This window comes from Scyliorhinus canicula, chromosome 3 (genome assembly GCF_902713615.1).
Source record: "Scyliorhinus canicula chromosome 3, sScyCan1.1, whole genome shotgun sequence".
Classification (NCBI taxonomy): Eukaryota; Metazoa; Chordata; class Chondrichthyes; order Carcharhiniformes; family Scyliorhinidae; genus Scyliorhinus; species Scyliorhinus canicula.
Genome location: NC_052148.1, coordinates 240883628 through 240904702, shown reverse-complemented (window position 1 = coordinate 240904702; position 21075 = coordinate 240883628). Strand labels below are relative to the sequence as shown.

At 47.1% G+C, this 21075-nt stretch overlaps 1 protein-coding gene across 1 annotated transcript in view; it reads right to left on the bottom strand.

The window, feature by feature from the left end:
- The window catches only part of LOC119963399 (alpha-1,3-mannosyl-glycoprotein 4-beta-N-acetylglucosaminyltransferase B-like), a 300546-nt gene extending 289638 nt beyond the window's left edge, over positions 1–10908 (bottom strand). Inside the window, exon 1 of the mRNA XM_038792464.1 lies at positions 10387–10908. Within this exon, the coding sequence (XP_038648392.1) occupies positions 10387–10477 (91 nt within the window). The 5' untranslated portion in view covers positions 10478–10908. The remainder of the gene's footprint in view (positions 1–10386) is intronic.
- Between the last annotated feature and the right edge of the window lie 10167 nt (positions 10909–21075).

Below are 21075 nucleotides of genomic sequence, written 5' to 3'. Positions count from 1 at the left end.
GGCTCATGTTGAGTTTCAAAAATGACAAGTCACCACTGAGCTTGGCATATTGATCAGCTATATGAGGGAAGAGGTAACGATCCAATCGGGAGACGAGGTTGACCGACAGCTTACCATCGCCACATTGGCGGATGGAGTCTTCGGGTTTCATAGCGGGCACGACCAGTGCTGCCCAATCAGAGAATTGGGCGGGACATATGATTTTCAAACCCTCAAGGCGGCCCTGCTCTGCATCCAAATTCGATCACAAAGCATTTGAGACGAGAGAGGTGTAAAGGTATCGGTGTTGTACCATTGGGTCAAAGCAAATGCAGGCCATGACCCCACTTTTGGTGCCCAAGCCCTCCTGGAATACAGACGGGAACCTCGCCAGGGCTCCTTCAGGGCCATTCGGGTGCATCCAGCAAATCCTCCTCAGTCCATCTCCGTTTGGTGCCTTAAACAATCCCACCCCAACAGCTTGAGGTACCCGCAATTGCCAAAGATTCCCTGTGTACGTGGCAAGGCGGATATACTTAAGGGTCAGCATTTGGATGCCGGATTGGATCCGGTGGCAGGTATGGTGGCTGGCTGATACTGTCACTTCGATGTCTAATTCCATGTGAATGGAATGCCTATTCACCTGTAACAATAGCTGGTTAGGAGCGACCCGTGGCAAGGCCACAAAGTGTAGGTGGTGATAGGAAACAATGTCTTCTTCCATGTAATGAGTCTGGTCCCAGCGACAGCGTTGCGCCTGGTGGGGCAACGTGGTGTTGGGTCATTGCCGGGTCGACTGCTCTCCTGGGCTCTGCGGCCAACGGCCACCAGTCAGTACCCATATTCCTGGTTGTCGCGGTTGGGGGGGGGGGGATGGTTGGCGGTGCTCTGGGACCCATGGCTGGAGTCTCTGTGGAAAGTGTCCCATTGCTGAGGGCCTGTATCGTGTACGGGATTGGGGAAGCATATGGTTTGGCCGTCAAGAATCAGTACCATCATTCCCTGAAGTTGCTGGATCCTTGTTCTGCACTCTCACAGCAGATGATGATTTCAACAGTGCGCTTCAAGGTCAGTAACAGCTAAACATTGTCGCTGCTTATCAGTGTCACAGATTCCACATACAAATTGGACTTGCTGTGTGAAGGTTTCGGTTAATTTTCTGAGGCCGGGCCAGGATGTTGCTGGTAGACGTGGACTGGGCCTGGGTGGCCGTATGAAAATAGAAGCACCGGATGATCAACGGCGGCTGCGGGCCGAAGTGTTCCCTTACTCGGGCCACTAAAACGATGAACGAATGAGAATCCAGTGCGTCCAGGCAGATGAGGCTTTTTATGAGGCTATAAGTGAGTCCCCCACAAGCCATCAAAACCATCAGTGTTTGTCATTCATCCCCGATGATTCCGTTAGTCTGGAGAAAATACTGCATTCGTTCCACATACGCCCTCCAGTCATCAATACCTGCCTGAAATGGTTCAAGTTTTCCAATGTAAGGCATTTTTGTTGTTTGATGAGAAGCCTCCTGAGGCCAGATGAAGCGGCACCGGCACGCAGTATTTGGTGCCGACTGCAGCTCCACTTTATTCTCATCGCCAGTGTCGAATCCACCAAAGCCGAAAGCATGAACCATGCAATAAGTTTCCAATCCCCAAAGGGGCTCCATCCTCAACCTGCACCCAGGTTAGGATTTATAAACTCCCCTAGTTTAGGGGAATTTCATACTCGGTGAAGGTCATGGGGGAATCGGATTGTCATATACTGTGACCTCCATGCGGTTTATAAAACCCTGCGCCTGCGTGGGTTTCCTTCGAGCGCTCCAGTTTCCTCCCAGAGTCCAAAAACATGCAGGTTAGGTAGATTGCCCTTGTTCAATTGCTCCTTAGTTTCCAAATATGTGCAGGTTAGGTGGGGTTATGGGGATAGATTGGAGAATTGGGCCTAGGTGGAGTGCTCTTTCAGATGGTTGGTGCAGAATTCATGGGCCAAATGACCTCCTTCTGCACTGTAGGTATTCTATGAATTTAAATACTACAATGAAACACTTTAAAGTTGAGAATGTTTTAACAGCAATTACAATATTAAGAATATTAAACCAGAGAAATTCATATTTAAGTTCCCAAACATCCTTAGGTGATCTAAAGAACGTGAAATCAGTCTTTTTAGTGTTGCTTCACATGCCAATATTTTTAATGGGTATCCTACTACAGCTGGATTTATAATTCTTCTTAAGGTGTAAACAGGAAATGCTGTCCTTTAATTTGGGAGCTAAGAAAAGGAGAGGCACCTCATAGTGCAATGCTTTGTTCAAAATATGCAGGGAATGTGTTAATTGTATGCTAATTGAGTGTAGATAATGGACATTAGTTGGTGATTTGCAACCCCCCCCCATAAATAGACATGTTTAACTTTGCAAATTAATTGTAAAAATGAGCAACGATTGGCTACAGTCTTATCCTTTACCAACTGCCTTTCTGAAATAAAATATCCACATTCGAAGAGAAGTATGTGACACATTGTAACACCCCACGGGATATTACAATCTGAGACTCGCAAAATCATTTACCTAAATATTCGGCAAAAATTATGCATTCTTGTTTCCTACATTACAACTGTGAACGCACTTCAAAAATAATTAGTTGGCAGTAAAGCGCTTTGGGATGCCCTGACAGTATGAGAAGGCCTGAATAAATGCAAGTCTTTCCTTTTATAAGGGGCACAGGGTCTGCTTATAGGAGAACCGTTAACATGAAACTCAGAGAAATGTCTCATTATGCAAATTTGAAATCATCAGAAGCTAAACGAAGACTTTGAGCACAGCAAAGCTTCCACTCATAATTTGCAGTTCGAGTATGTTCCCTGTTGGAGTATAGTTATGCATGAGATGTGTTGCTGTAAGGCTTTGGCAAGGGGGAAAAGCACATGTGAAACAGGTTGACAGAAATAATTTTTTCACACCATCTCAGGCCATAATGGCACTCTTCCATTGTTAACTGACTTAAAAAATGCCACCTTCACCCAAGTGTGTACCCAGGTCTTCTATGTTTTGTACAAAGCACTGAACCTGACTACCATCTCCTACTAGGCATGGTCAGCTGCCAAACCTTTGGGAAGGTGCTGTTGAATTCCAAACAGGGCAAACCTTTCTCATGCAACAGCCTCACCATTGCAAATTTCCTTTCTCTACTTTCAGCTTGTCCATTTTCCCCTCTCGCAGCCTTTGGAAAGAATGGTAAAAATGGTATTACTGCTTTAGGCCTGATTAAAGGCAGTGAGGGTTTTGTTTCCTGCTGGCATTTAAATCATCCCATGCTCCAAAGTAAGGACGATTATTCCTTTGGGGATTCTGAATGTGCTAAATGATGAAAGTAAGAGAGAGAACATTTAAAACATCTGGGAAGGGGTGGAAATGAGCCCAGTACGAGTAGGGAGATACATTTAATGGAACCAATCAATGGTAAGTTATCAAAGCATGCAAGACAGCTAACAAACTGGATGTTGCGGGGACTGAACATAACCAAGAATCCCAAAGATCCAAGGGACATGGTTCTAGACGCTATGCCAACATTGTAGCCATTAGTGTATTTAGCAATAACACTTCCAGAGTCTGCTGGGCTGGTTGGAGTTTACCTAAATTTCATGATATGACCAGCACCCATATCAATGAGAGCCACGCGACCAGTGGGGCCAGAAATCCAGCACAAGCCTGCCATTGGAGAGAACCATTACCAAGGCCATTGCCTACAACGTCATAGACATTTTATCTGTGGAAAGCCAACAACTCAATCATTACTTTTTTAAAAACTCCCCTTTTCTTCAGATACTCAGACTTGCCTCATTAACTTGACTTCCCAAGGTACTCACTTGCAGCCATATGGAGATCATTCTGCCTCATTCCACTTTGTGTATTGGTCTCCAGCACCACCCCAGGTCCTGACCTAGCTGAGAGAATGGGAACTCCCAGGGTAGGAAGTCCCAGCATCCAGCTGTGCCCCTCCTCACATTACCAGCCTTTGAAGGAGAAAGTGGAGGATTCTGGCCCTTACAAAGCTGACTTGGAAATCTCAGAATCACAACCATGTTCTTATTGCTTTCCAGTGACTTATGTTGGATCCTGGCCAGAGATGTATCAAAATTCAGTTGACCTACATCAGGAAATTTGGGGTACAAATGTTTTGCAGACACAACACATTCCATATTCTATAAACCTGAGATGGAAATATTTATTGCATATTGCAAGTCATCAATATGGAAGGAAGATATCAGCCAATAATCACAAACATTTACATTCATCATAGGGATACTTTCGGAAGAATCCCTTAATTTGATGGTACAGTGGAGAATGAACAGTTACATCTTTGCACCTCATTTGGTTCTCATAATTATTACTCTATGAGCTTAAATTTAGCAAAAAGCAAAAAAATGCACTTCATAGCATCTATACTAATTATAGGGAAATAAATATACTAGATTGTGTCAAGTTACCTGAATTCCAACTCTTTAAAATAAATAAGCATGTTCATGTTGTAAGTTTTTTTTGGAAAAATATTTTATTGAGACATTTATATATTTACACATCAAACACAACCACAAAACAAAACAAGCCAACAGGGCTGCAAATAATGTTTTAAGTTTATAAGGAACAGGTATGACTCAGGCTGTAACTGGATCCTCTTTTTTTACATGTAATGTAGAAACTTGCTCCTGCAAACTATAAACTGAAGTAAAACATTAGGTACAAATTATCTGTAGCATGCCTTGGTGATGTTGGAACCAACAATTCTACGGACACGTGCTTGTAGGATTAGAATAGTGGTTTTAATATACTCACAACAGAGCCAGCCTGTTAGCCATTGAACTTTCGGTGAACTGGCCGGCTGATCATGTGGCACTGATCTTTATACAGCAGCTCCAGGGGGAGGAGTCCTGGGCGGTGCCCAGTGAGAAGCCCAGTACAATTCTCGAGCATTCCCAGAGCTACTCCCCCTGGCGGTCAGGTAGTGCAACTGCACTTACAATATAGACACATGTATATACAGATTATAATCCGGTGTGAATCACATTCACCACAGGTGAATAAAATTTTTATGCCATTAATGAGCTCCCTTAGAAATAATAAAAGGTGTCCTGGGCTCTCCTAGTTTTCTTCAATTCATTGATAAATAACTATCTGTCTGGTGGGGGTTGTTAGATAACCCAAAAACAGGCAAGTGGACCAAGGTTTGCAATGAATGTGCAACTGGCCACTGCGTTGCAAATGCCGCATTCTTTTTTTTAAAAATTCTTCATATGTGAGTGTTCAGACAAGGCCAGCGTTTATTACTCATCCACAATTGTCCTTGAGAAGGTGGTGGTGAACCTTTTTTCTGAATTGCTGCAGTTCATGTGGTGTAGGCACATGATGGAGGGAGTAAATGTAAATGTTTAAGGTTATTGATGCGTGTCGATATTCAAACTTGCCCTTGTAGCCACAGCATTTATATTTTTTCCATTCTTTCACTGGATGTGAGCATCACTGGCCGAATGAGCATTTGCTGTCCATCCCTAATTGCTGTTGAGAAGGTGGTGGTGAACCACCTTCTGAATCACTAGTCTGACTCATGTAGGTACAGCCACGGTGGTGTTAGGAAAGAAGCTCTAAGACTTTGACCCAGTTGCTCCAGTTACATTTCTGGTTAATGCTCAAGCACCGAGATGTTGATAGTGGAAGATTTAGCAATGGTAATACTGCAAAATGTCAAAGGAAGACAGTTTGATTCTCTTTTGTTGCAGGCAGTCATTGCCTGGTGCTTGGCAGCATGAATGTTACCTGCCAAGCGTGAGTGTTGTCCAGGTCTTGCTGCATGTGGGCATGGACTGCTTCAATATCTGAGGAGTTGCACATAGCACAGAACACCATGCAATCATCAACAAACATCCACACTTCTAACCTTATTTTAAAGGATGGTTGTTGATAAAGCAGCTGAAGATGGTTAGGCCTAGGACACACTTCAGAGGACCTCCTGCAGCAGTGTCCTGGGGCATTGGTGTTGCCTGCTGCTTGACATGCTTCTTGCATCCCGGAAGCTTGGTCAGTTACATCCATCACCCATTTTCAGGGGCGCAATATGACGTTTGGCTGGTGGTAGTTCACCTTTAATAAAGATAAGTGAGTTCAATCTTCAAATGGCATGTCCTACCAACTAACCTAATCCAGGGCCTGCTACACCCCCATTGCCCACCTATCAACATCTTTATCAAATCACTTCATACACTTAGCACAGTTCCAAGTCTCATATCCAAAATTCAGTTTACAAACACTGACAAATGGTGATCCAAACATATTGCACAGCACGCAATATCACACTTCCTCGTTCTTGAAGGTGAGCTGGCACACAACAGCAGGTAGGAAGAAAGAACTGGAGGAGGATAACCACACCTGCATGTTTTAACACCCAAGAGAGGCGACAGTGTTGGCCAACATGGAACAGAGAATCACTGAAGTCGTGGGCACCCTGATAAGGGCATTAGCATACCACTTCTCTCTTCACACTTCTCCCACATTCCATAATCTGCCCAGACTCACAAGTTGCAGATAGTGAAAACACATACTTCTTACTTCCGCCTCTCATCTTCGAACCTTTATTGGCCTGGCCGCATAACACCTAGCAAATGGGTACTACAAGACCCATAGCTGCCTCTGTGTTAGACTTAAAGCTCTGTATAAAATTTAGTTCAAAATCTTGAATAAAATGATGAAAGTAAAATAAACCACAGAAGTAATTAGATTACACCCAGTTTATTTAAATTTAAGGGATGAATTTCCAAGGCAAGGGTCGGGTTCTTCTGGGTAATTTCAATTTGATAAATGTAGCACAGTTGCTTCACAGCTCCAGGGTCCCAGGTTCAATTCCCCGCTGGGTCACTGTCTGCGCGGAGTCTGCACGTTCTCCCCGTGTCTGCGCGGATTTCCTCTGGATTCTCCGGCTTCCTCCCACATTCCAAAAATGTGCAGATTAGGTGGATTAGCCATACTAAATTGCCGATACTGTTCAAAAAGGTTAGGTGGGGTTACTGGTTGTGGGGATAGGATGGAGGTGTGGGCTTAGTTGGGTTGGGCTTTCCGATGTGGACTCGATGGGCCAAATGGCCTCCTTCTACACTGTAAATTCTATGTCTATGTTCCCAATGGGATTAGAATAGATAGGTGTTTGATGGCTGGTGCAGACATGATAGAACAAATGTCCTCTTTCTGTGCTGTAAAACCCATGACTCTATCCCTGAAATTTCCAATTCTGGCCATTCACAGAATTTTTCATAATACTCTATGGCCTGACATGATCTGAACTAATAATAATAATAATCTTTATTATTATCACAAGTGGGCTTACAGAAACACTGCAATGAAGTTATTGTGCAAATCCCCTAGAAGCCACATTCCGGCGCCTGTTCGGGTACACTGAGGGAGAATTCAGAATGTCCAATTCACCTAATGAGCACGTCTTTCAGCACTTGTGGGAGGAAACCCACACAGACATGGGGAGAACATGCAGACTTCGCACAGACAGTGACCCAAGCGGAAATCAAACCTGGGACCCTGACTCTGTGACACAACAGTGCTATCCACTGTGCTACTGTGATTGGGCTGTTTGTAACCATGATTCCTCTTTGTACAAAGAACTGTTTCCTTTAGTTAGTTGTCAGCAAGGCGTCCTTATGGCAATACAAAGCAGACGCACATCAGGGGGAAATTTTAACATGGTAAGTGGGTGGACAAGTGGGACTGGGTGCACAGGGCTGTTAAATAGCCAAAAAATGAAGGATCTCAGAAAGTTGACTTTGGAACATCTGGGTTTTATTCAGACTGGACAAGGGTCAAGCAGTCAACTCATTCTCTAGAAGTGTGTTGAAATTTCAAATATGTTCTAGCCTTAAATTGAACATGTTTTGCAGGTTTCACTGTGGCCAGTTGGTTTCCTGTACTCCAGGAAACTTGGTAGCTGCAGCAATTGGGTCGCTCAGAAGAACTCCTTAATGTGGGCCAGAAGTGCCCCCAGCCATCCTCCTCCCCCGCCCCCTGACCACCCCTCCCACCACAACACCTACAAGCTTTTCCACTCTCCAGTCTTCACCTCTCCCATACAACCAACACCCTGACTCCCCCCACCCTCCTTAAACAACATACAGCCGGTGTGGTGAGATGCGCATAGGGATACCTATGTATAACTGTACATAGTTCCACCAATATACATATTTGTATGTAACAGCACCAGTGTACACAGTCACTGACCAATACATGTCAAAGCTAGGGGAGCTTTAACAAAGGGTCATCTGGACTCGAAACATTAGCTCCTTTCTCTCCCTACAGGTGCTGCCAGACCTGCTGAGATTTCCCAGCATTTGCTCTTTTGTCTTCAAAGTTCAATGTTCTCAGATTGATGACCTTTCCATCAGAATGGTCTGGAATTTTCACTTCTCCCTCTCTCTCTCTCTCTCTATATATAATAACTCTTATTGTTGTTCTTGCTGCTGGCTCTTTCCAAATGTAGCCCAACAAAGAGTGAATTCCAGGTCGCATTCCTGGGAATGATACAGTCCAAAGATGGGAATGATCCCTGGTGAGTGAAAACCCCAGCATTATCTGTAGAATACCTTTCCCATTTGAAACAAAAATCTTGTGCAGGCCATTCTTGGGTAACCTGCTATCCAGTCGTTACTCCTGATTTTGCTGTGATTTCCAGTCAGTTGTGGAACCTGCTTTGAAAAGGGCTCCAGTGGTCTTGGAGCAAGGGCCGGAATAAATCAGTGGGACAGTAGATATAAAACAAACAACTCCTTATAAGAAGTATAATTTAACTTGTAGGGACGACATCTAGGAGAGAAAGAAAAATGAAAATCGCGTGGGAAAATCCTTGCTACAAGTTTAACCCAGGAGGAACTAGATGGCCAGAGCTCCACCTCCCCTCAGGACTGCCCCCTGGACCTGACCGTCAGGGAAATAATTCATTGCTGCATGGTCGCAAACTAAGGAAGGTGGGACCTGGGTGAGTTTCACTTGGTAAAGGCAAGGAAGCCATCATGCATTTGCTGGGCTGAGATTGCACTCTGTCTGGATAGACATAATTTTGAATGTCAACTTGGTTGTTCTGAAGTTGAACTAGTTTCCCCTCTCTGCACTTTTCACATGCAGTTCTTCAGTTAGAGTTAGCAACACAAAATAAATGCTTATTTGTCCTTCACAAGATGCCCCCCCCCCCCCCCTCTTTAAACGAGGCGGGGCACTGTTTAAGGATGCAGGCTTTACCCTGCCACATTAGCACCCAGGTGGAATGGAGGGAAATCTACCCGAGATGTGTATTTCAAAGCAGTGGCGTATTTCACAGTTAACCTGAGGTCAAAGCCGTGGGTACAAAATCCGAAACCACGCTACAGATATAGTGACTTCAAAATAAAACTGCCGTGACTTTGTAACTTGACATAATACCATCGCAGCAGTACATTGCACAGCCAATCAATCCCTCTGAAAATCTGGGCGGAGGTTTCCTCCGCGGGCTCTCTAACAAAAAAGTAAATGCTTTTCAATCTTTCAATCTGCACAAAGCAATTCTAAATACTGCTGAATTTTTTGATATAACGACCGACAGTAAATCAAACGTTCATCGGCTCAATACAGTGCTCTCTCTCGCACCTGTAAAAGGCAGTTCTTCCCTTGCTAGTGCCCGAAGCAGAGCATTCTGAATCAATGCCATAAGCAGTCTAAGTGGAGGTCCAGTATTTAACTGTACAACAGTGTAGCATTGCATCTCCAGCCCAGGCAAATACACTGAAATGAAACTAGATGAGGACAGTTAAGCTACTTCCCAGCACTCAGAAAAGGCAGAACACACAGAACGAGTTATCAGGCTCTTCGTTCAACGGGTATAACTTGTTTTATAAAATTCAAAAACTGCTACTACTATTTGTTTTGCCCTCCGGATTAGTGAGTAATCTCCCAATGAATGTAAAAACTAGCCTTATTCATTCTTTTGAGTGTTGGCCCCATAGCTCTGTTTAAAAAGCAGACCTGACTTGCTGAACCTGCTCGCCTGTCTGTGTTTCTGTCTCTTTGCTGAACCCCCACACACACACACCTGCCAAAACACCGGGGTCCAGCTGCTGGGGTCAGAGACTTCCCAATGCAATGGACAGAGATGTCCGTTGTTTAGCATTATTGTTACAGGTTTGGGGAGGAATAAATGCCGTTCGCGTAAATGTAACCATAATCCCTGCTGTTCTTTTTCACATTTAAAACTCAACATTTTGAAATGAACCCAGTCTGCGAATCGTTTCTGTGAAAAACTGGTCCCCAACAAACTGGTGCAGGTGCAGTTTGAAGCTGCCGCCTGTCACCCATGTACCCAGAGGGAGAGACAGAGAAATAAATGCTTCACATACCTTTCAGATTCAGCCGGGATGCGAACCAAGACACGGAAAGAAATGCCCCCAGGGTGAGCACTGTTAAAACACTTCCATTCCTGAGCTTCATTTCATGTCAGAACCATACAAAGCGGACAGGTGTGTAGCTGGCTGTGCTGCCTGGGCTGGGGGTGGAGGGCAACCTCTGAGAGATAGTCCAGGTAGGCACTCTCTCCTCCCTCTCTCCTCCCTCACACAGTGCTGTCTGCCGCGACAGGATGCAACCGGGGCAGTTCCCAAGGTTTTCTATTTCCCCCTTCTCGTCCCTTCTTTACCCAGCTCTTTTTTAAAAATCGTTTCTCCCAATTTTCCCTTTTTTAATTCATCTCCACGCTATTTCTTCTGGGAGTTTCTCGACCATTTCTCCATCTCTTTCCTCCCCCGGCAGCTGGGCTCTTTATTGGAGTTTCTGCTCGGTTGAGTGACACACAGCAGAGATCACTCTCTCCGCTCACACCATTATCACAGTTCCTCAAGTGTCTGTCAGCCCCTCCAGTCTCCGCCCTCACCGCCGCTACCCTCCCTTCCTCTTCTCGCTGAAGGAGATTCTCTCTCACACACACACACCTCACGCACGCATACACTTCCTTTATTTTGTTTCATTTTCTAACCTTTCGATATTAGTCATTACCCGCTCTACGTCACTCAGGTATCGACCCCGGTGTGTGTGTTTCAGGTGTTCCCTGTCGCCCAGGTGTTGCTCTCTATCTGTGTGTCTCACGGATGTTGCCCCAGCTGTGTGTGTGTCTCAGGTCTTCCCTGTCGCCCAGGTGTTGCTCTCTATCTGTGTGTCTCACGGATGTTGCCCCAGCTGTGTGTGTGTCTCAGGTGTTCCCTGTCGCCCAGGTGTTGCTCTCTATCTGTGTGTCTCACAGGTGTTGCCCCAGCTGTGTGTGTGTGTCTCAGGTGTTCCCTGTCGCCCAGGTGTTGCTCTCTATCTGTGTGTCTCACAGGTGTTGCCCCAGCTGTGTGTGTGTGTCTCAGGTGTTCCCTGTCGCCCAGGTGTTGCTCTCTATCTGTGTGTCTCACGGATGTTTCCCCAGCTGTGTGTGTGTCTCAGGTCTTCCCTGTCGCCCAGGTGTTGCTCTCTATCTGTGTGTCTCACAGGTGTTGCCCCAGCTGTGTGTGTGTCTCAGGTGTTCCATGCCTCCCAGGTATTGCTCTCTTTCTGTGTGTCTCACAGGTCTTGCCCCAGCTGTGTGTCTGTCTGTCTGTCAGGGTGTATTCCCTGTATGTGTCTTAGGTATTTGTACCTGTGTGTGTCTTTTAATTTGTTTTTATTTGTTCATGGCACATGGAAGTGGCAGGCTGTGCCAGCATTTATTGACCCTCCCTAATTGCCCTTGGGGGGACAGTCCAGAGTCAAGCATGTTACTGTTGATCTGGAGTCACATGTACACCAGACCAGGTAAGGATGGCAGATTTCCTTCCCTAAAGGACATTAGTGAACCAGATGGGTTTCTATGACAATCATTAGACTTTTCATAGATTTTTATCAAATTCAAATTTCACCATCTGCAGTGGCGGGATTTGAACCGGTCTCTGCTTCACCAGTCCAGTGGCAATACAACATCATGGGCCGAAGGGCCTGTACTGTGCTGTACAGTTCTATGTTACTGTCTCCTCTGTGCCAGGTTTTATTCCATGTGTGTCTGAGTTGAGGTTTATCCCATGTGTTTCTTCTCTCAGATGTTTGTCCCTGTGTGTGTGTGTCGAGGTTTATCCCATGTGTGTCTCTCAGGTATTTGTCCCTGTTAATGTGTGTGTCAGGTTTTATTCCGTGTGTGTCTCTCAGGTATTTCTCCCTGTGTATATGTGCATCTGTGTCAGGGTTTATTCCATTTGTGTGTGTGTTTGCAGGGTTTGAGTTATGTTTCTCCCCATATGTATGTGCGTGTATGTGTATATGTGTGTGTGTGTCTTTGTGTGTACGTCAGGGTTTACTCCCTATGTATGCCCCCACCAGGTGTAGCTCCTTTGACTTCCTCAGATGTTGTTCCTTTCTGTGTCTTTCCATTGTTCTGCTCTCTACCTGTTGTTATTCTTGCTTTCAGTACCTTTCCTCACAACAATGACAATCATGTCAAGAGAAAGCTTAGAGTAAGAGGGCTCTGCAGCATTTAACTGTAGGAATCCAAAGCCTAACCTTCCATTATTGTCTTTAAGATTTTCATGACTGATATTATGTGTTTTGCCCATTTTTTGATTTGTAATTCTGATGTGCCAGCATTTGCAACAACTGGTTTACAGGATGTTATGAAAGTAGTAATTAATAATTTATACAATTAAATGTAGCACAATTAATATTTAGGAAATAACTTTTCTTATTTACCTCTGTTCCCACACAAACAATGGTACTTACACACCTTCAACTGTTAGGTGCTTTGGTTGAAGGAGGATCTAAGCCATTTGGACCGTACAAGTTTCTAAAAATGCACAATGAATGTACTCATATGTATAAAAGGAATTTCGACTCCACCTAGTGGTTTCTTCCTGCAGTGCAATGTTTGCAGTAGGTGAAGTGAGAAGACATTTATTTAATCCTCATGGAGTTTATGTGGGCTTTACGTACACATAATTACACAAGAATAATTTAAAGCTATTTAATTATTTATGGGCGACAATTTTGCTTTTTTTTTTACTCATTAATTACCCCTCCCTAGTTGCTTGTCTAAAACGGCGACAGACAAGACACTGCTGGTAAGAATGTAGTATCAGGGTGTTAGGAATGCAGCTTAGTAGATGATTCAGGTAAGCAGTTTGTGAACTCATGGACGGGATTCTCCGTTGGCTGATGCCAAAATCAAGAAAGGTGATTGGGCGGAGAATAGGTTCCGACGACAAAATCACGGCGGGCTCTGATTTGACGACAAATCGCAATTCTCCGTCACGTCGACAGCACATCAATGCGGTCCAGAACGTGTGTACAGTAAACACGGTCTGCATATCATTAGCAGGCCTTACATAGTATTCTCCGGGGCCTCTGCGATTCTCTGCCTCCGATGGGCCGCGTTCCTGATGGCGCGGTTCACTTGTGCTTCTAAAAATCGCGAAACCGGTGTGGTGGCTGATGAGGGAGAGAGAGGAGGTAGAACACAGAGAGAAGAGACTGTGTGCTGCCGGGCTGGACACTGGCCGGGCTGGTTGGGGGCCCTGCCAGTGCCTGAGGGGTGTTGACGGGGAAACAGGCCGAGTGGCTGGGGTGACCCCTTCCTAGTTGCCTCACAGGACTGGAGTGGCGTCCTGGCACGGACCGCTATTGCCGTGGCCTGCTCGGCAGCCATCTTGCTGTGCATTCCATTGACCATCCGCTTTGGCCACTGGTTCTGCAGAGTGGCATCGGCCCTATGGGTGCCTCCGACCTCCCACCCGGCCACCACCCGCCGGTGGGGCATCAGGTGGCCCACACAGGGCAGCGCCCACTGTAGACTCTATGGGGGGGATGGCGCAAGTGAGGGCCGCAACGTGTACCGCTGGCAAGGGCAGTGCCAGCCAGTGGTATCCCTGGCATCAGGGAGGGGCACCAAGGCCAGAGGCCCCCACGGTGCCAGGCACCGACGGGGCCAGGGGCGCGGAGATGGTTGGGTACCTGCTGGGCAGAATCTGCAGTGCCAACCCGGGACATCATGCTAAGATGTCAGCCTTTCACCCCCTACAGACAATGGATATTGAAATGGTGGCCTTCCTCCTAGTCGCCACAATCCTGGGGTTGCCCTGCGGCTGTACGAGCTGGCGCTGCTCGAGGAGGAGGAGGCTGTAGCAATGGAGCTTGCAGCATCGGATCATTCCACAGAGGGAAAGGAGGAAGCCATCCAGGATGGAGAGCCAGTTGTCCAACAGGCCGAGGAGGAGGAGGTGCCGAGGAGGAGGAGGTGCCAAGGAGACCTTGCGTGTACCGGCAGTGCATGTCATGCGAGGCCCTGTCAGACAGGGCATGCTGCCGAAGACTCCAGCTGAGCAGGGAGACAATTTTTCATAGAATTTACAGTGCAGAAAGAGGCCACTTGGCCCATCGAGTCTGCACCGGCTCTTGGAAAGAGCACCCCACCTAATCCCACACCTCCACCCTATCCCCGTAACCCAGTAACCCCACCTAACCTAAGGGCAATTTAGCATGGCCAATCCACCTAACCTGCACATCTTTGGACTGTGGGAGGAAATCAGAGCACCCGGTGGAAACCCACACAGAGACGGGGAAAACGTGCAGACTCCGCAGAGACAGTGACCCAAGCCGGGAATGGAACCTGGGACCCTGGAGCTACGAAGCAGCTGTGCCAACCACTGTGCTACCGTGCCCCCAATGCTACATATCTGCCAGATCATGGCACACCTGCGCCATGGGTGAAAGGGGGAGGACACCGACTCCCCATCGTCATCAAGGTGATGGTCGCTCTGAACCTCTACACCAGGGGTCCTTCCAGGCGCCAAGTGGGGACCTGGGGCCCTATATGCTCAGGCGGCTCAATTCATCCATTTCGATGTGGACAGAGCCTACCAGGATGCCTGGGCAGCGGGGTTCTCCATCATTGTCGATGTGCCCCGGGTCCAGGGGGTGACCTACTGGCACCTGCAGATGACAGGCCGCACTACACAAATCGAAAGCGAACGTGCAGCTCATATGTGACCATATGAACAACCCCACCTAACCTAAGGGCAATTTATCATGGCCAATCCACCTAACCTGCACATCTTTGGACTGTGGGAGGAAATCAGAGCATCCAGTGGAAACCCACACAGAGACGGGGAAAACGTGCTGACTCCGCAGAGACAGTGACCCAAGCCGGGAATGGAACCGGCTTACCAGACTGATTCCATCATGTACATCATGTACGTCTGCGGCCGATACCCAGGTAGTGTGCACAACGCCTTCATCCTGGCACACTTGACGATTCTTGAAATGTTCGAGATGCATCGTGGTGGCCTGCTGCATCCTTGACAACATCGCGCAGCAGAGGGGCGACATGCTGGAGGAGGAGGATGAACAGCAGGCCCCCTCCAACGAGGAGGATGCGGGGGAGGGGAGGATGGGCAGGACATGGGGGGGAGCCTAGGCCACCCACAACATCTGTCCATTTCCCCCCTGCCCCCCAACCCCTCTCTGGCCAGCCCAGACCACTCCTCATACCCATCTGACAGTGCACCAAGATAGGCTGTAAACAGCAGGAACAGATGTTTAATGTGACAACGTATATACTGATTTATGCCCCAGCCCCTATCACTAAACTGTGCTCTGAACCTGTGCCAACTTATTGGTGTCGAACCTTCCGGCCTGATGAACCATCAATCGAACGCAAGACGAGTTGCTGTACAAAAGTTAGGCTTTAATAAGCTAGAAGTTAGCCCTGCGGTCGACTACAGTAAATGGCCGACCGCCGGGCGTTCTGACTATTTATACCTCGGTATGGAGGCGTGGTTAACTCAGTCTCTCGACCAATTGGAGAGCCGTCACACGACTGGTCTCAACCAATCGGTCGAGAGGCACATGACCAACCAGGGCCAATGGTAAGCCGGTGTTCTGCACCAATGGCAGACAGCTATGCAAATCATACCACCACACGGCCTTACGGGCCCCAACACTACATCTTGGTGGATTCCCAGATTGTACAGCAGGAGTGGAGGCGGCCTGCTGTCATTCCCACCCTGTGACCTGGGTCCCCACTGGCGGTTGTCTACTGGAGCGACCGGGCCCGGATGGGCCCGGCTGCTCCTCGGGTGTCCTAAGTGGCGTGGTGCTGCCTTGTTCTGCCCGCTGCCCACCAGATGCGACAGGGACAGGAGTGGGGTAGTCCGAGGTGCTGTGGCGTTCAAGCACCTCCCGTGTGGGAGTCACCGGCACGGGCTCTATCACCTGATGGCCCCTGGGCTACTCCGTTGGACAGGGGTGTGAGCGGAGCTATCCCCTGAGGCTACCTCGCCACCTGACACTGCCAGTCCTGGAGGCCCGCCTGGGCAATGCCACTGTCATCCCCAGCCATGGGCTGCTGTGGCTGGACCACGCCAGAAACGCCACGACAAATTCCAGGTGGCTCTGGCACATGGTTGCCTGTGAGGTGGCAGCCCTGTCCTGGGCCTCGGCCAGCGCCTGCACAGAATGCCCCACGCCTTGGACATGCTGATCCATAGCCAAAACCGTCACCCCCAATGCTTCCACCGCAGACGGCACCATGGGTGTTGGCCTGGGTGGCACGCATGGTCGGCAGCACTTCCTGCCCTGCGCACAGTTGGACTCCTCCAACTGCGCCTGCAGGTACTGGATGCTCGCCACGATCCCTCATGTAGTTCCTGGCTCTGCGGCTGCATCTCTACAATCAACGGGACTGTCTGTTCCAGAAGCCTGAAATCCATCTAGACGGCAGCTAGTTCCTGGGATCGGTCTGCCCTCCAACCGCCTGACTCCTTGGGAATTCCTACCTCCATGTGATGTACCGGATGTGGTGTGCAACAATGTCCCAGGTGCCTCTTGACTAAAGTGCCCAACGGAGGCGAGTATTTCTGGGATGGTGGAGGGTGTTGGAGACAGCTGTGATGGGAAATCGGTGTCATCCTCAGGCTCGAGCCCTGGTGTGTCCTGCGTCTCGGGTCGAGGGCTGCCGTCCGAGCTTCTCTCATCGTCAGTGCTTGGCTCACTCGGCGGTGGGGGTTGGGGTGTTGGGGAGAGGCTCTGGCTGTGGCACTGGCTGGGAGTGGGGGACACCAGATGGACCCACCCCATCTCCATCAGGTCCTGCAAGAGACAAGACAAGATGCATGATTAGACTGCGGGACGGTGGGGGAGTGGGGGTGGTGGGGGTGAGGGTGGTGTTGGGGGGTTATACACACGTGTCATGGGGAACCACAACTCAGCAGGTTTCAATTGCTCGCCTGCGGCCGAACTCCACCCTCTGGTGACCTCCTTTTCATCCGGACCTTCGGCCACGTCCAGGGCCCTCTGCTCTGCCACGGTCAGGGGCAGCAGGTCCAACAAGCCCAAAAGATGTGCCTGTTCGGTGAATCGGACATTCTGAATTCCCCCTTGGTGTACCCGAACATGAGCCGGAATGTGGCAACTAGGGGATTTTCACAGTAACTTCATTGCAGTGTAGATGTAAGCCTACTTGTGACAATAATAAAGATTATTATTATTGCCTTTTCACTCTGGCCGCCCTGAGGAGGTCATGCAGTTTTTTACGGCACTGTTGGCCGATCCGGGCAGTGTCGCTGGTGGCCCTGACGTCTGCTACCTGCACCCAGGAACAGGGAATGGTGGTCGCTGTCAGCCTCCTTCGTCAGTGAAGCCTGGTGTCACACATCTTGCTGCCATCTTGTTGGCTGGGATGGTGTGTGTGGGGAGTGCAGTGTGTATATGCGGCTGCAACCTGTCAGCCTCCTGAGTGTCAATCGTGAAACCAACTTGTAAACCTGGTGACTGTAATTATTGGGTAGCCAAGGGCCAAAGATTTTAGGCATTTTGATACAAATTATTGGTTAATTTACCTGTGTTGTGGCTCCAGGGCATGTGGGGCTGGAATTGACCCACGCACTTGCCCAGGGTGGCAGACCACTGTTGAGAGAGAAAAACAGGGAGTTCATGTTTCCAGTCGAATATAACTCAGCTCCATTTATACAGTGCCTTTCATGACCTCAGGCCGACACAGTATTGACAGGCAAATACTTCTGGAATGTTGTAATGTAGAGTACCTCGCAGACAACACCAAGTGAGGCTGTACAAACAGTAATGTCATCATGACCAGATAGTCTTGTTTCTGTGGTGTCGATTACAGGAAAAATATTGGCCAGTATACACTGGGAGAACTCCCCTGTTCGCCTTTTTAACAATGCCATGGAAACCTTTATGTCCACGGAGAGAGTAGAACATCTCCAATAGTCCACTTATTGAGTACTGAAGTGCCAGCCAAGATTATGTGCTCAAATCGCTGGAGTAGGACCTTGTAATTTAGCACTTATTTAGCTTACCACTGAGTCACAGTTGAGTAGTGCAACAGGTTTACTAAAAAATAAAATAGGCTGTGTTATATTAGTTTTTTTAAAAGATTGAAGTGAATAGGTTCATGTGTGAAGTGGCGAAGGAATTTCACACAAAAAGGTGCAGTACTAAGGGGCCCTGTCAGAGGTACTGTCCTTCAGATAAGATGCAAAACCGAGTCTCCGTCTGCCGATTTGGGTTGACATTAAAAATCCTATGACGCTGTTTCAAAAAGGTTCAGGAGAGTTAACACTGGTGTCTCGACAAATGTTTATCCCTCAATCAACATCATATGATCAGATTATTTGGTCATTATCACCTTACTGTTTGTGGGACTTTGCTGTGCCCACACTTTGAAAATAAAGTACTCTATTGGCTGCAAAGCGCTTTGAGACATCTAGTGGTCATGAAAAGCACCAAATAAGTGCAACTCTTTTATTTCCCTTATCAGTTTGCGTCATCTGTGGTTTAGTGTTAGTACTTTGACCTCTAAGGCAGCGGGCTTTGGGTTCAAGCCCCATTCTAGAGAGCTGAGCAAACAATTTACGTTGATACTCGGAGTTGTGCTGAAGAAGAACTGCATTGTCAGAGGTGTTAACTTTTGTACAATAGGTTAAATGAATACTCTGCCAGCCTCCTCGGGCAGAGGATGCAAAAGGTGCATGTAAAAGATTCCACTAAACTATTACAAGAAGAGCAGGGGAGTTCTCCCAATCACTTGGCCAATGTTAATCTCTTAACCACAGATTATTTGGTAATTTACTACATGGCTGTTTGTAAGATCTTGGTACAATGTGTCCAAGATGACTGCTGTCGTTGCTACATTCCAAAGGTTATTACACTCAAAAGTCTTTAACTGATTGTAAAGCACTTTGAGACATCCTGGGGTCATGAAAGGTTCTATAGAAATGCAAGTTTTTTCTTTCAAATATGATACCAACATTGCCAGACTGATTTCAATGTATGCATTTTGTTTTATCAATGGGTTTTGATATTCAGTCATTTTTAAGTTCTTTCTTTATATTTGCAATCACTTTTATAAAATTGTTTGCAGTTTATCACAGCAAAAACGTAGAGAAGCATGAAATTGATGGAGATATTTGTGTGTGCTACGGTTCTAATTGCAGAACGACATTTATAATCGCAGCAACGACTGCTCTCACCATGAAAGAAACTTCAAACCACTGATTTTTGATCACATGCTTTGGAGAAAGATTTTGATTTATTGTCACATGTACCAAGGGATAGCCAAAATTATTGCTCTGCATACAGTCCAGACAGATCATTCCATACAGGAAAAACAAAGGACATATGATAAATACACAATGTAAATGCATACACACAGACCATCAGGTGAAGCATACAGAGTGCAGTGCTACACAGTAGAGAAGTTGTGTGGAGAAATCAGTTCAGTCGATAAGAGGATAATTCAGGAGTCTGGTAACAGCGGGGAAGAAGCTGTTTTTGAATCTGTTAGTGTACATTCTCAGACTTTTGTATCTTCTTCCCGATGGAAGAGGTTGGAAGAGAGAATAGAGAAGGGAGATGTAGACAGAGTCAATGGATGGGAGATGGGTTCGTGAGATGGACTGGGCTGTGCTCACAACTTTCTGTAGTTTCTTACGGTCTTGGGTCAAGCAGTTGCCATATCAAGCTGTGATACAGCCAGATAGGATGCTTTCTGTGGTGCATTGTGAAAATTGGTAAGAGTCAATGTGGACATGCCAAATTTCCTTAGATTCCTGAGGAAGTATAGGTGCTGTTGTGCTTTCTTGCTTGTAGCATCGATGTGGATGGACCAGGACAGATTGTTGCTGATGTGCACACCTAGAAATTTGAAGCTGTTAACCATCTTCACCTCGGCACCATTGATGCAGTCAGGGCGTGTACAATACTTTGCTTCCGGAAGTCAATGACCAGCTGCTTAGTTTTGCTGACATTCAGGGAGAGATTGTTGTCAATGCACCATGCCACTAGGTTCTCTATCTCCCTCCTGTTCTGACTCTTTGTTGTTTGAGATCTGACCTACTACGGTCGTGTCATCAACAAACTTGTAGATGGAGTTGGAGCTGAATTTTGCCACACAGTTGTGTGTGTATAAGTATAGTTGGGAGCCTGGTAGTAAGGACTATCGTGGAAGAGGTGTTGCTGTTTATCCTTACTGAAAGGCCCAGTAGGTATGCCAGAATGAGGGCCAGCACGGTGGTGTAATGCGTTAGCCCTGTTGCCTCATGGCACTGAGGTCGCAGTTTCAATCCTGGCTCTGGGTCACTGTCTGTGTGGAGTTTGCACATTCTCCCCGTGTTTGCGTGAGTTTCGCCCCCACAACCCAAACATGTGCTGGCTAGGTGGATTGGCCATGCTAAATTGGAAAAAATGAATTGGGTACTCTAAATTTATTTTTAAAAAAGGTATGCTAGAATGTGAAGTCTGCCATATTTTTAAAAACAAAAAATTAGCACCGCTTTACCAATGTACAGTATAGAGGCAACAACCTGGTGTCAAGCTGGGTTTTGGCATGGGGGTTCAATCATACACTGCATGGGTTATAATAGAGTGAAAACAGGTGCAGCAAATCAATGTTCCCAGGTGGTCAGTTCTTCGGCAATAACAGAAACCTGACTTGCATTTGGACATCATTCAACATCCGTGCTTTTCCCTCCACGATCGCCTTCCAGCAATATTTCATAACTTAAGATATGGTT